The 15,942-nt window shown below is 34.1% G+C and overlaps 1 protein-coding gene across 1 annotated transcript in view; it reads left to right on the plus strand.

The window, feature by feature from the left end:
- The window catches only part of LOC145292960 (tetratricopeptide repeat protein 17-like), a 147,413-nt gene that overhangs the window by 74,446 nt on the left and 57,025 nt on the right, over positions 1 to 15,942 (plus strand). The window contains exons 9-11 of the mRNA XM_080139173.1: positions 1,632 to 1,798; positions 8,306 to 8,433; positions 13,803 to 13,889. Coding sequence (XP_079995299.1) covers positions 1,632 to 1,798; positions 8,306 to 8,433; positions 13,803 to 13,889 — 382 coding nt within the window. The remainder of the gene's footprint in view (positions 1 to 1,631; positions 1,799 to 8,305; positions 8,434 to 13,802; positions 13,890 to 15,942) is intronic.

Here is a 15,942-nt window from a genome sequence, read left to right on the forward strand (position 1 = left end):
ATCGTTGAACTTTGACCACTTGACAGCCAAATATTTGGCTTAAAACCAATTAAAAAGATTTTCCCAAATCTCAATATTCCTTATGTCAATCTCGAGTCTCTAGACCAAAAATTGACAGTTATTTGGTAGGGAAATCTACACACACGCGCACACACAGACATTTTCACTTTTATAGATATATAGTTTCACTCAAACCCTGTTAAATTTTCTCTAACCTACATCCAATGGTGTAAGTATTTTAAATAAATACTTTTTGTAGTTGTTTATAAGGTCTTGTTTTCCTTTTGTGTGATGACCGTTTTTGTTTAAAATAATAATATGGGAGTTGGATTAGTTTTTGTCCTCCCAGGATGATGTAACACAAGGGTCAGAAAGTAAGATTTGAAAAAGCCGGCACCCAAAAAGAGGAGCATTCTATTCTGCAAAAATTGCCTGCAAAGCCTCGTCAGCATTCCCCAGTAGGGGTGCCTCAGGCGATTAACAATAAACTACCTTTCTCAAAGAGAGAAGGTAAAGCCTGGAAGGGCAGATATACTAGAACTGCATAGGATCAAAGTGATACCTGAATTGACAGGGAAAAAATTTCTGTAATGGTCAATGCTTTGGTTTTGGTGTCAAGGGACCCTGGATTTGATATATGCTAGCTCTTATAAAATCGCCTGCTCAGTCTTTATGAAAATCACTCCAGACAAGGTGTGAAGCCACTTGATGCAAAGAGCTAACTGAATGAAAGATGATTACCACAAAGATAGAAGATCCCTATTGGCTTTAGTCTTGAAAAGACTAAGGCTATAGGTAGAAGTAAAACTGGCAACAAAATGTTCCACAAATTTGCAGTTTTGGAAAGAAACTCCTGGAATAGAAATCTGTATTACAGTGAGTTATTAAAACAATGAATTAATGGAGACTGCTAGACCGAATCAAATGAGCTGGAACAAAGGAAGCAGGGAATAGGTCAGAAAACTGGAGAACGCATGCTATAATTTATAGCAAAGACTAAGATTTAAGTATTTATAGAAAAACCTGAGACTAGCAACATCATGTCTGTGAGAAATAGGTTGCAGAGAAGAAAAAAGGGGTGTAGCTAATCAATTTACAGATACGTTTGTGCACCTCATCAAGAATGTTGAAAGGAGAACTTCACCAACCCAAATAATATGATAATAGTACTCCATACATGATCTGATTGTAGATTTGTAGAGATAGAGAATAGACTCAAGTGTGAGAAAGTGTTTAGATAGAACAGATTTTACAAAAAGCAAAAAAAGAAATGGATTTATTGTATAAACTCCAAGAAAGATTTGATGCTAAAGACCAAGAAATTTCAATGTACAGGAAGAGGCCAAGAAAAAACTGGGAGGAAGTAATATGAATAGACTTTAAAGAAAGGGGGATAACGACCTGGATAGGTTAGTTTTGAAATCAATTTCTAAAAGTCATCGAATGCAAACAATTAAAACAGACATTAAACCAAATCTGATGATGATACGTAGATGACAATATTTGTAGTATTTTCAGATTAGGATTATAAAGACATGCACTTGATGTGACCCTTGACAAAATTCACACTAGCTAACTTAATTGCCATTGACATAGGGTCCTTAATATGATTGTTGTTTTGTTTTCCCCAGATCCTTGCAGCGCACATTGAACGATTTGAAAGATTATCAACGGAAACATGATTTTTGGCAGCAACAGAACACCAAGTTACAAACAGAACAAGTTCCGACTGATGTGAAACTCGTCCAAGAGCAGATGTTTGATGAGCACAGTAATTGGCAGGAAACTGCGCACCATTGTAAGACATTTTCAAACAATGTTTTATGTTCATTCAAAATTAGCTAACGTTTGCCTTTTTTTTTTTTTTTTTTAAATATAAGTAAAATGTGGATTAGTTTGTATATATAAGAATATGACTGTAATTTATAAAAACAAAATATATTTCTTTAGTTTTACTATTAACGACTTTTTTAAATAACTTTTTATATCCCTCATTTCCCCCCAAAAAAGTTAACTATGCTCACTTTCAAAAAAAAAAAAAACTGATGATGTCAACATTGGCTAAAGAATCATGAAGGGTCAGGGAGGATGGGAGGACTAAGGAAGGAGAGTACTATCCAAACCATCACTGGAAGAGTGCAAAGAACTGTGACGAGGAGGCTTTTCCCACCCAAACCTCAAGAATACCAATGGCCATTGCCAATCAATGGTAAGTGTCTGTTACGATAATGCAAAGCCATTTGCAATAGTTATTGTGAGAGATGGCGATTACTGGAGATCTGGGGAGACTTGTTGTCTCTCAAACTCCAGGGAACATACAAGTTATTGCCAGTGAGTGATTGTTGGTGTTGACCTGTGTGAGAACTTCTTGTGAGTGAATAATAATAGCAAAATTATGTACAAAAATAAAGAAGAAAACAAACAAACTTTGTTATATTTACTCATCAAGCATTGAAATAATTGTCATAAATAGGAAAAAAGTTTGAATCTTTAAGAAAATAATTTTAAAGGTATAAAAAGGTTATTTATAGAAGGCAATGCAATGCAGAGGTGTAACGGATCATTACAAACTGAAGCAAATTAAGACACATAACGTTGGAATAAGTTATGCAGATTCAATTTTATCAATACAATATTTATGCATATACAGTCCTGGTCAAAATCATAAGACCACTTAAGAAAGTAAGCGTTTACGCATATTATCAAATTTTTAATCAAACAAATGGTTGAAACCATTGCCAAAAGGAAAAATATGATGAAAAAAAATGAAATCTGCTTCATTCAAAACCTTAACCCTGATCTAATAATTATTTTTTAAAAAACAAACATTTTCACCTGGTCAAAATGATAAGACCACTTTAATAAAATCGGCTAGTTTGGAAAAAATGAATATGAAACGCTTTCTGTGTTACTAAAAGAAACTTGTTAGTGAATAAAAAACATCTTACTAAATTATGAATGGCAAAAGGGAAACCATTATCAGAGTTTGAGAGAGGAAGGATCTTTGAGCTTAATAGGGGTGGACTCTCCCATAGATCCATTGCAAACGAAGTGAATCATAGCAAAACAGTCATCACAAATTTTTTAAGAAATCCAGATCAATATGGGGATAAAGAGTCCAGGTCGACCAAAAAAAATAACCCCATCACTGGATTGCCGTATCAGAAGTTTTAAAAAAAACCTCCAGTATGAGCTCAAGTCGATTGAAAAGCCAAACAGCAACAGAATGTAGTCCTAAAACCATCAGAAGGCATCTAAAAATGAAGGGTTTCAATCATTTAAAGCGACTGCAGAAACCACGTCTTCTTGAACAGCACAAAACTAACCGACTTAAATATGCCGTCAAATACCAGTCTTGGGATGAAGAGAAGTGGGAAAATGTAATTTTCTCCGATGAGAAAAAGTTTAATCTAGATGGTCCGGATGGATTTCAACACTATTAGCATGATAAAAATTTGCCCAAAGAGACTTATTCAACTCGGCATAGTGGAGGAGGGTCTTTAATGATCTGGGGTACTTTCTTGTCAGCTGGGACCCTAAAATTGCAATTAGTGAAAGGCCGGCAAACATCGTTGAAGTATATTTCAATGGTTGAAAATGCTTCTATCAGGACTGGAGGTCCACGTCTGTGTGGAAGAAATTGGATTTTCCAGCAAGACAACGCTGCGATACACACTTCTTGACAAGCACGAGAATACTTTTCTTCAAATAATATAGAATTGTTAGATCATCCAGCATGTTCTTTGGACCTCAATCCCATTGAAAATCTTTGGGGATGGATGGCAAAAGAAGTGTTCAAGGATGGAACCCAGTATGATTCGATAAAAGAACTTTCTGATTCAGTTTTCAGTACATGGGATAAAATTCCTTCGCAACTGATAAAAAACTTAGTCGCAAGCATGCCAAAGAGAATTTTTGAAGTAATTCGTAATAATGGAGGCTATACTAAATACTGAGACCCTTTTTAGTAATTTATAATTGCCTTTTGTTAGATAAATTATCAGTGGTCTTATCATTTTGACCAGGTGAAAATGTTTGTTTTTTAGAAAATAATTATTAGATCAGGGTTAAGGTTTCTGAATTAAAAAATTGACAGTTATTGCGTAGGGAAAGGTACACACACACACACACACACACACACACACACACACACACACACACACACACACACACACATGTTCACTTTTATAGATAGATAGATAGACTAATAGATTAAACAAAAATATAGACGTACTAGCATGGGTGCCCGGCGTTGCCTGGGTGTTTTGAGGTGTATGCTGAGCAAAAAAAAAACAAATAAAAAAAAGGTCAATTCTTTTAACTTTGACCCCTATTATGACCCCCTTAAAATTTATTTTTTAGGGCTCAAATAAAGTTAGATCCATGTCCAAGGAATTTATATCTAAAATTTCATGTGTTTAGACTCAAAATTGTAGGAGGAGTTTGGTAGAGTTCTCAAAGGTCAAATTTTTTAACTTTGACCCCTTAATCGCCAAATTTCTCTCCGAAAATCAATCACATTGATTTTCCCAAATCTCAGTACCCTGTATATCCAATTTCGAATCTGTGGGCTTAAAATTGACAGAGTTATTGCGTAGGGAAATGTACACAGACACATACACTTTCCCTTTTATATATATATATATATCTTTATATATATAAAAGTGAACGTGTCTGTGTACATTTTCCTATGCAATAACTCTGTCAATTTTCAGTCTACAGACTCGAAATTTGATATACAGGGTACTGAGATTGGGCAAAATCTTTGTAATCTGTTTTCGGTGAAATTTGGCGATTAAGGGGTCAAAGTTCAACAATTTTACCTTTGAGAACTCTACCAAACTCCTCTGCCAATTTCGGGTCTAAACACTTGAAATTTTAGATATAGGTTCCTTGGACGTGGATCTAACTTAATAACTTGATTTGAGCCCAAAACAAATGTTTAGGGGTCATAATAGGCGTCAAAGTTAAAAAAATTGACCTTTTTTTTTTTTTTCTTTTTTTTTTTTTTCTTTTTTTCTCAACATACACCTCCGAACACCCGGGCAATGCCAGGCTGAAATGCTAGTATATCTATAAAAGTGTACATTTCCCTAACGATCTACTGTCAATTTTCAGTCTACAGACTCTAGATTTGACATAAGAGGTATTGAGATTTGGGAAAATCTTTTTAATCGGTTTTCGGCCATAAATTTGGCTGTCAAGGGGTCAAAGTTCAACAATTTGACCTTTGAAAACGCTACCAAACTCCTCTGCCAATTTTGGGTCTAAACACTGGAAAGTTTAGATGTAGGTGACTTGGACATAGATCAAACTTTTTAATTTGATTTGAGCTCAAAACAATAAATGTTAAGGGGTCAAAATTGGGATCGAAGTTAAAAAAAAAAATTTGACTTCTGCTGTCTCTACTAAATTAATCAGTCAATTTCTGGTCTAGGGCAAGATTTTTGATCGTTTATTGACCAAATATTTGGCTGCCGAGGGGTCAAAGTTCAAAAGATTTGACCTTTGAGGTCTCTAGCAAACTATTCAACCAATTTTAGGTCTAAACATTTGAAATTTTGCATAGTGTATTCAGGCATAGGGCAAGCTTTTTAATCAGTTTTTGGACAAAAATTTGTCTGCCAAGAGGTCAAAGTTGAAAGAGTTGACCTTTGCAGACTCTACCAAACTCCTCTGGCAATTTTGCGTCTAAACACTTGAAATTTTAGATGTAGGTTACCTGGACATGAGTCAAACTTTTTCATATATACATATGCACATAAAGTTATGAACAGTACATAGGACCCGAGCAAAGCTAGGCTGAACTGCTAGTATATGTACTTTATACTATCAACATAGCCCCCCTTCCCCCGCCAAAAAAACCCCCATATATATTGTAGGTGAATCTGCATAGCTTATTCTACTGTTATTTCTTAATTCACTTCAGTTTGTGCTGATCCATTGTACCTCTGCATTGTATTGCCTTCTATAAATTTCCTTTTTATCGCACTAAACAATGCTTTAAGCAAACTATGACTTTAAAGGCTTTCTACTGAGTGACTGGTATATTTGAAAGGATTCTAAAATGGCCCATTTAGAAATGTAACACTGACGTGACAAGTCACACTTGCTTCTATACAAAAATTGAGAAGTCTAAATTGTTTGAGTGTTCATGTCTAATTTTCATGCATACCTTATCCTCCCCCTTCTCGGTAACATTTACTATAGTTATAAAAACACCTTAAAGAGTTTAGCTTAAACTTATTGTTAAAAAAAAATTAAATTAAATAAATTTGAAGTAAGGAGTACAGAGTACTAAAACTGAACTTTTTAGCCCCGATTGGAGTTGCTCACGATCCTTCTCCGCTGAATATAAAAGGAGCTCTCTTATCCTTCATTTCCAGATAAAAATGCTCCTTTTTGGAGGGCATTGTTAAGTGCTGGACATACATACTACCAGTGAAACATTTTATTTCTCAATCTTAAAAAATGTTGCTTTTTTTGTTTTTGGAAAACCGATAAGCACTGCAATGATTTTATTATATTAAATGCATAGCATTTCTGAGCCACATAAAATACCAATTAATCCAAAATGGCACAAAAAAACAAATTTTGACCAATAAAAATGCCCCCTTTTTGGTTACTATCATTATTTAGTAATTACATTATGGCAGAATTAAACATAACATTACTTTTTAACAGGGAGAAAATTCAGTTCTCCAAAAAGGGACATTTTGGAATTGGGTCGAAAATAAAAATTGCCTCAGTGTAGAAGGATTTCTCCTGCCTTGATCCAGGACAGAAAAGATGAAGTGCACTATCATAACAAATAGTAACATTAGGGACCAATATTTGCCATCAATCGGTAACTAAACAGGTTTATGTACCTTTTTCTTACAAATGCTATCGATCACAAAGATGGATAGGAGTTATTAACTTTACTTTATCTTTATTATTTCAATTATTGGTACCCGACAAAGGAGGGATTGGACCTAATAATTCACCCTCAGTCATCCGTTTGTCTTCTCATTTGTTCGTACTTTTCTCAATAACCGTACTTTGGATTTAAAAAAAAAATTGGCACAAACATTAGTCATGGTGAAAGTAAATTTTTGCCAGAACAGATTTTCCGGGGTAACTCTGGTTGCCCCCCAGGAGCCATTATAGTAGTAAAATTGCCCCCAAATCATTCGTCCATACTTTTCGCAATAACCACTCTTTGAATTTAAAAAAAATTTTGCACAAATATTAGTCATTGTGAAAGTAAATTTTTCACTCGTGGATGGGGACCCTGCATACTTGGCTTGTTCAGACTGCTGTTCTCAATGTTTTGGCAGATGTAAACTCTAATCTTCTTCAGGTGTCTCTTGTCAAATTCTGGAATTTTTCTGTTCAGCTCTAATCTGCATGGAGTCTCAAACCAAATCATTTGTGCCATCAGCATTGATCTGGTAGAAATTTTAAGTAATTCACAATTGTATTGTGAGTATTGCCAACACTGTGAATTGAACCTTCAACCTCCAGAAAAGTTTCATTTACAACTGAATTTCACCTAGCACTTTATCCATTACGCCATGCCTCCTTGTGGACAATTCTAGCATGAATTTTGGAAGCCTTAAACCTATTTTTTTTAGATGTATAATCTTACTACTTATTACTATAGATTAGTATGTCTGTCTGTCTGTCTGTCTCTCTCTCTCTCTCACATATATATATAATATTATTATTAATCGTAACTTTATCTATGGTTAAAAATTAACTAGTCTGGGTGCCCAGCGTTGCCTGGGTGTTTGGAGGTGTGTGTAAGGGTGTTGGTTGAGTAAAAGAAAAAGTGGTAGTAGGCAGGCAGGCAGGCTTGAACCCGTACTGCGAAGGAGAAAAAAAACTTGACATCTTTGCTGTTGCATCCATCGCCAAAACGATAGTGGCAAAGGTTTAAATTAAGTTTAGTAAATCGAAAAGGGGGAATAATTTTCAAAATTATCGCTGAAAAAAGCGACACCCCCCTCCTTGTAGAAAAGTGCCCAGTTGAGGGTGGAGGAATTAGTGTTTTTAGCCAATTTTTCAATATTTGCTGTCCGAAGGGTCAAGCTTCAAAATGATACTGATCTCGTGAAAATCCATTGCTTCTGTCGAAAGTTTTAGGCAAACCTACATACATACATTTAAACAGACAGGTGAGATTTATATAATAGATGATTCTCATATTGTATTTTAATTTATCTATTAGACAGTATCGATTCTGAGGACATTTTATGTATTCTTGGTATCTCTTGTTAAACTAATTTTTGTTGTAAACTAATTTTTTTTTCTAATCTTTTAGCTGATTATTGTCAAATAATGGATCGGCATGGACATCACATATTGGAATGCAGCCATGGTAAAAAGAAGTCGCCAAATTTTGATTTCTCTTTCACGTTAGAAGATCAACCATCTTCACAAAAGACACAGGTAAGTGTGTCCCTTTTTCATACACACAATTTTTAGTCATTATCTATATTATAATGATAATATGCTAGTAGACTTAGTGTTTACTTTTATAACTCTCACTTATTTTGTCTTTTAGCACTCGCATTCCATAAGTGATGTTTCTGAGAAAGGTGGTCAAATTATTGTTTTCTGGCTCAGAATCCATTTATATATAACATTTATCATTGACTGTTTTTTGAACTTGAAACATTTTTTTTTTTTTTTTTTTTTTTTTAGTTTTTTATATCAAATGGCTTTATGCTTTATCTGGAGCCGTTTCCATTAAAAAAACAAAATACTGCTATTTTTGTTTTTGTTTTTTTAATGGAAATGTACATAGATAACTATGTACATTAATTATATATATATTATAATCTTTCACATACATTTACCTTAAGTCTAAGTGGTAACAGACCCTCCCTCAAAAAAAACAAAACAAAAAGAAACATGATTACATTTAAAATGTAACACAACAAAAAGGTACTTATGTTTCTGTACTCAATATTGTGTGTGTGTGACACTATGGAGGCTCTTATCTCTTAGTTAACACTTCCCTAAAACAACTTAAACAAATTTACTCGAAACACTGGAATAAATGCCTATTTAAAAATATTTATTTTAAAATATGGTTCTTCGCTATTGATTAGTGTTTTTCTTTTCCACATGGCAGTTCAAAGTGATTTTCTCCACAAAATTCTATTATTTACCTTGCTTTCTATATGTCATTACTTGAAGCAATTTTTGCCTGATTCACTCCAAGTTGTCTTTGACCTGCCTTTTCGTCAGTTACTCTCAACTGAGATGTGTGTACATCTGTTAATCCAGCCAAATCTTCATTCAACATGTCTCAAGCAATTGCAATGCAGAGCTAACTCCAATCTGGGCACCTCAGCTCCAACAGCAGAGTCAAAACTAACTCTGTTAAGGTGTACATCACAAAACTATAACTATGTTTATTAACTAAGAATGAGATGCATCCAAAAATTGACATGACTATTAAAGAGAGAAAGAGTGAGAAAGATAAAATGCAGAAAGAGACTAATTTTTTATTTTGTCTTTTGATTGTTTTAATTTAACTGATTTTGCAAACTCGCTTATTCTTGATGCAAACAATTTAATCCAAGCTCAATGAGTGACTCAAAAAACCACACATTTTTTTCTTAATTTTTAATTACACTTGTCAACAACAAATTTGTTGTCTGCATTTTTTCAGCTGAGTTAGGACAAATCTGATGCACTGAATCCTCATGAAGTCACATTGGTTTTGCTCAATTAGGTCAAGTTTTTTAACTACAGCCATGTGTTATTTTTACGTTTTTGTTCACATATTTTTATGTATGGGCATTTTAGAAGAAGTTGGTGGAGGTAAAATGCCATGTCAAATAACTGTTTTGATTGGAAATGATTATTTTAATGACAAGAAGTATTCAGGTTAAACAGTTCTGGGTGATTATGCCGAAAAGAGATCAGTTTGAAGTCATAAAACCTCAAAATCTTCCAAACATTGGTGTAGCATTACGTGAAGAAGCACTGGCCTGTGCAGGAGGAATTGGTGCCTTGCAATGAAAAGAACGTCATCAACGACCCTCTGGTGGTGGTGGACAGAGGCAGAATACTCTTCCCACTGTTGCACATCAAGCTCAGCTTAATCAAGCAGTTCACTAAGACTCTGGACAAGGACGGTGATTGCTTCACTTGTTTGTGCTAGGCTTTTCCAGAATTGACCATGGAATCACAGCATTCACTTGCAATATAACATGGCATTATGGACATAACTGTTGTAAACTTGATCCCAACTAACAAATGAGACTGAATGACAGTTAAAGATGAGAAGAAGCTCACAAAATTTGCCCCATAGAGTCTGTACATGAAAGATCAAACATAATTCATATCCCCCACTAGTATAGATCATTCAACATATCCATACCACTGTAGGTTGTTTATATGCAGAGTCGATGCAGAGTCGACTCCAGTCTGAGCATCTTCATCCTCAATAGCAATAAGTCAGAACTAACTCTATTAAGATGCACACCACAAATCCTCCAAATCAGTCTTATCATTCCTCTACATTCTTAGACAGACTGATTTGGTGAGAGCTCTGACTTCATTCTAATATAACATTGCACTAGGGACATGACTGTTGCAAACTCAACCCCAAGTAAAAATGAATGACATATTAAAACATACAAAACTTCCTCCATGTAATCCGTATGTACATGATCAAACTTAATACAGATTTTCTCACAAAGATAATGAGTCTACAACCTTCAACTCGTGCAATGCATGCCTTCAATTGGATGAGCAGTATCAGCACATCCTCCATAGAGATAGTCTTCAATAGGGCTTAATCATTCTAGCTGTCCACTGCACCTGTTTTGCACTTAATGACAAATTGTGCAGAATAGAGAATTGCTGCCAACACCAAATCTGCAAACTTTGCAAGAAAACTTACTAAAATTTTTCAGAATATGCAGGTTAGGACCATTTGTCTGCGGCATATATGCAGTTCTTCTTCTGCTTCAGCAAGGATTACCAAATCATCAACCTACGGCAGTTCTTAAAGGGCAAGCTGTGCTGAATTCCCTGGATATTGTTTTAAACACATGAAAACAGGTAGTTGCAATAACTGAGAACACTTACACAATATCAACTCTCAGTATACTCACTTCTTTCTTGTCTTGGATTATTTTCTTTTTCTCCTTCACCAGCAAAGCAGAAGAGTTCATTCTTAGTAGCAACAACACCTACAGGTTGGGGCATAAGTCCTGTTACAGAATTTTTGAACTATTTTTTTACGATAATGTTAAAATGAATTTACTATTTCATTTTCACTATATGATAACGTAATATATGAGTTATTATTTTTCCAAAACAAAAGATACTAATTTTTTACAATGTCTGTTGAATTGAAAAGAAGATTCATGAGAAAGACCTGGATTCACCAATAATATTCAAGTTAGGGAAAAACCTCAAAACTAACAGAATCTTTATTAAAAGGATGTTTTGTTGTTACCGGGAAACTTTGATACAAAGATAGCCAACGATCAGGCTGTCCCAACACCTCCAGAACACCTACACTCGTCAAAATGTCAGGGGAAAAATCGTATGAAATCCAAGATGATGCATGAGACAAATGGCAAAAGAAACTCAAACATCACTAAGGATTATGCAAAGAATATGTTGAAATGACCTGGAAATGTCACCCTATAAGCACCAAAAGCGACAGCTCTCTCCACCTACAATTGCAAAGAGACTCCTCAAAAATCAATAGTTATTAAACCGTATCAGAGAAGGTATGCTCAATAACATCTTCACATGTGAAAAGTTATTCTCATTTCAACAGTCACGACACTCGTCAAAATGATAGAATCCTTGTGAGAAGTCATGAGGCAATACCTGATAATGCAGGAGAAGTTTTCAGGACTCAGAAACTAAAATCGGTAATAGTTTGGGCAGCCATTTCTGAGAGTAAAATCCCCACTTGTTTTTCTTCCTCAAGGGGTCGAAATTAATAATGTTACATTGAATACATTCAGTAGGTGCACTGATCCCATGGTGTAATTTTGTATACAGTGATGAAGTTTGGACTCTCTAACAAGATGGTGTGACAAGCCACACTGCTCATTTAACACAGCAGTGGTGTAGAGACAACTGTTCATCCTGGATCAGCAAAGAAGAATGGTCTTCCTCATCACCTGATCTTAATGCTCTTGATTATTCTTTGTGGTCATTCCTGGAGAGTGAAGCCTGCTCTACTTCTTGTCAAAGTATTGAAGATTTTAAGATAAAATTGAATAAATACTGGGAGAAAATACCCTTAGATGTTGTACGTGCTGCTATAGATGATTTCCGCAAAAGACTTCAAAGTGTAGTGAAGATTTAAAGGGAACCATTTTGAATAACGAATATGCCATATTGTTCCTTCAGTATTTGTTAATCATTTTCTGTAATTGAGTTTTGTAATAAATTATTTTCTTGGGATATTTTGTAACAGTATCTATGCCCCCACCCTGTATTTTAATTCAATCGAGTGGTGCTATGAGTTCTCAGATAAACAGCAGCTGAAAACAAAATCATCTTAACAACAATCCGAAATGTGCGTGAACAGCGTTAGCTATGTGGTGTCCAAAAAAGATCTCTTCACCAAGCAAAAAATGTTACTCTTTTGTTAGATTGACAAAAGCTCCTATTTTGCGTAGTCATGTGCATTCAACTGTCGCCTCAAAAGCAGACGGTTCCAGGCTTGTTCTTACATGCAGTTACTGTTTCTTTGTAAAGAATGCATGCTAGCCATGGCTGCTTATCCCTTAGTGTCTCTGCACCATCGTCACAACACAATGATGAATAGTAGATGACTTAGCACCAACCTTTTCTACAAATGGTTCACTTTGCATTGCTGTACATAGACTGAAAAAAAAAAAATGAAGAATACTTTTATAAGAAAAGCAGAAAACTTGTTTTTAAAATTTTGGATAATTTTTACAATATTAGAATATTATTTTATTTTATTGGTTTTATAGCCATGCATGTGGTGGAGAGCTGTTTCCAACATGAACACTTTCATGTTGGACCTTCCCTTCCCCCAAAAAAGTGTTAGGAAGTAAAGGGAAAAATAAAAAAGAAATATGACAAATAAAGAGAGGAGATAGGTTTATCAGTAAAACAATGGAGAGAAAGTTGTTCACAATAAAAAAGGTGTGGCAATAACGGAAATAAAAGATCAGTCAATGTATTTTAGAGTTAATTTTTAGGAGAGGCGATAAGTTTTATGACAGTTTATTCCAGTTGGGAAAAGTTTGCAGATGGTCTTGGGTTTCTAACAATTGACAAGAATTCAGAGTTGGACATAGAACACGGTCATAGTGCGAAGCAGATGGGGAAATGAATTGATCAACTGGTTGATGAACGTAGCCTCAACAGACAACTAAGGCCTTCAGAGGGTCGATGGAGTCACACATGCACACACACACACACACACACACACACACACACACAAAAAAAAAAAAATAATAAAAGAACGGTAGAGTTCACATTTATTTCTCAAAAAGGTTTGTCAAGCGTAAGAGGGACATAATAAAACTTGATACAAAAAAGTTGTGACAATTATGGGCATAATTACTAATTTTTTTTTTTAAATGTCTGTGCATAATAATTGAAGAGTTAACCCCTTTTCTTTCTTACCTTATCAATAAATCAAAAGCGATAGCTTGAATATGGTTCAAGGGAAATAATCTCTGTTATACATTACTATTTCAATATGTAGTTTTACAAGAATGTTTGAAAGAAGATATTAAATTATCATTTAAAAATGTTAAATTTGCTTACAAATCTTGTTTCATGTTTTTCTACAGGACAATTCTGCGTGGACTTTAGAGGACAAAAAAGACCCAGATTATTCAGTTCCGATTCATCGTCCACTTTACTCTAAAGAGAATAAGGTAAGTAGAGTACATATTCTTATCCACTTTTTTCTTTTATCTTATTAATCTTTTCTTTTTTACTAGTTATAACCTCTTGGTGTTGTCTGGGAGTATTTAGGTTAGCTTTCAATTAAAAATTTATTTTTAAATATGATTATTAAAAAAAAAAAAGAAATTGTTTTTATTTTATCTCTATTTATATAAAGTTAGATATGTATATATGTTTATTCATTTGAATGTAAAGGATTTACTCCTAAACTAATTAACTGATCATTATGAATTTCAGAAAACAACTGCTAATTGTAAGAGTGAGTAATATTGCTATAGTTAGTTTTCTGCAAAGGGGACAAACAGGGGTAAGATCCCTTTCTGAAAATTTATATACTTTTGAATTTTTAAAATTTTAACAATAAGTATTTTACACCCATTAATAAATATTACCTAATTGTTAGGTAATATTTATACGGCATAATCATGTTGACACATCAGTTCCCACTGAATCACCGAAGTTAAGCAATGTGAACCTGGTCAGTACTAAATGTGTGACCATTTGGGACTTCCAGGAATTGTATGTGCTCTCCGTTTATGTCAGCATTGTTTCCAGTCATCCTGTACTTCTCCTTGCCACCGAACCCACACAGTGCCGATTCAGGAGAGGTGTAATTAGGGATTGAGCAACCCTTGCTTCACAATTACATGCACAGCTGCCCCTACAGTGGGTATCCTTTGTCTTTCGAGACTGAACAGAGGCATCGAACTGTTAGGTTTATTTTTGGTATTTTTAAGGGCTTTTAAGGGTCATAGTCTAGTCTTACACACTAATTTGAAAATTCAAGTGTTTCAGATTTACATTAAATTTGATCCATTCTCATTAGACACTAATTAAGATTCTCTGAATTTCAATTTTTATTAAAGACACTCAAATTTAAGACATTTTTTAGAATCCAAATCATGTAATAAGGATTTTAGACACAAGGTTTAGTAACATATGTTGATTTTAATCTTCATATGATAACATAAAAATGTTGAAAAATATTTTCTGTTCAAGGAATTAATTTTACCTGTTCTGGAATGAGTATTTTTCTAGTTAACAAAATACTTTGTACTTACCTTCTCTAATACGGGACTGATTTTTTAGTCAGTATATGCGTTTGTTTTTATTCATAGAAAGCAAAACCATAAAACTATTCATTAAAATAATGTAAAAAAAATTGTTTATGATCTGTTGTTTACAAAGTTATTGTACCTATTTACTATGCCTCCCCATGGGACAGAGTTAGACACCAGGGTCGTTTTTTAACGTGGAGAAAAGGTACAAAAATAAAAATTGTCTCAGTCGTGAAGGATTTCTCCTCCACCGAAAGAGAACAAGAAATAGAAGTGCAGCATCTGAAGAACAGATATTACACTTTGATCTTATCCCGAAGGCCAAGCGATACAAAGTTATTGTAATTCAATGATGTAGTTTGATTAAAAAAACTTTGGCAAAAGCAAGCATATGAGAAGTAACACAAAACACACACAATTAATGTTGTAAATTTTGTTATACTACTTGTTAGAAAAGAAATGAATATATGGACATATATTTTTTTTTATGATAGTAATATCAATAATAAATTAATTTGGCCAAAATCTCTCTCTCTCTCTCTCAGTGCAGCGATGTGATTGGCTAATGAATATAAACGACTGTCCATTGAAAAATAGCAATGTTTGTCATGTACTGTCTCTTTCTGAAGGATATATCTGTCCAAATAGACTATGCGGTCAATGAAAAAAATTGGCATTCCCTTTTCATTATATGACAAACAAATTGTAAAATTCCATAAATCACTTGCCAGAGAGAATCAGATGCAATGCTATTAAGGTCTGATGTTGAAAATTCAACCGACTTTTCTTTATGTATTAGATTAATGGAAAAAATGTTTTTAACAAGTTTGATAAGTGATTTTATTTACTTCTTTTTTTTTTTCCAGAAACATATTCTTCTCTGATTTAACCATTTGACTACTCAATTCTTTAATATGAACACGATATGGATTATAAATATGACATTTAATGAAATGGTTTTGAA

Source organism: Euprymna scolopes, chromosome 14 (genome assembly GCF_053919585.1).
Source record: "Euprymna scolopes isolate OS-2025 chromosome 14, ASM5391958v1, whole genome shotgun sequence".
NCBI lineage: Eukaryota > Metazoa > Mollusca > Cephalopoda > Sepiida > Sepiolidae > Euprymna > Euprymna scolopes.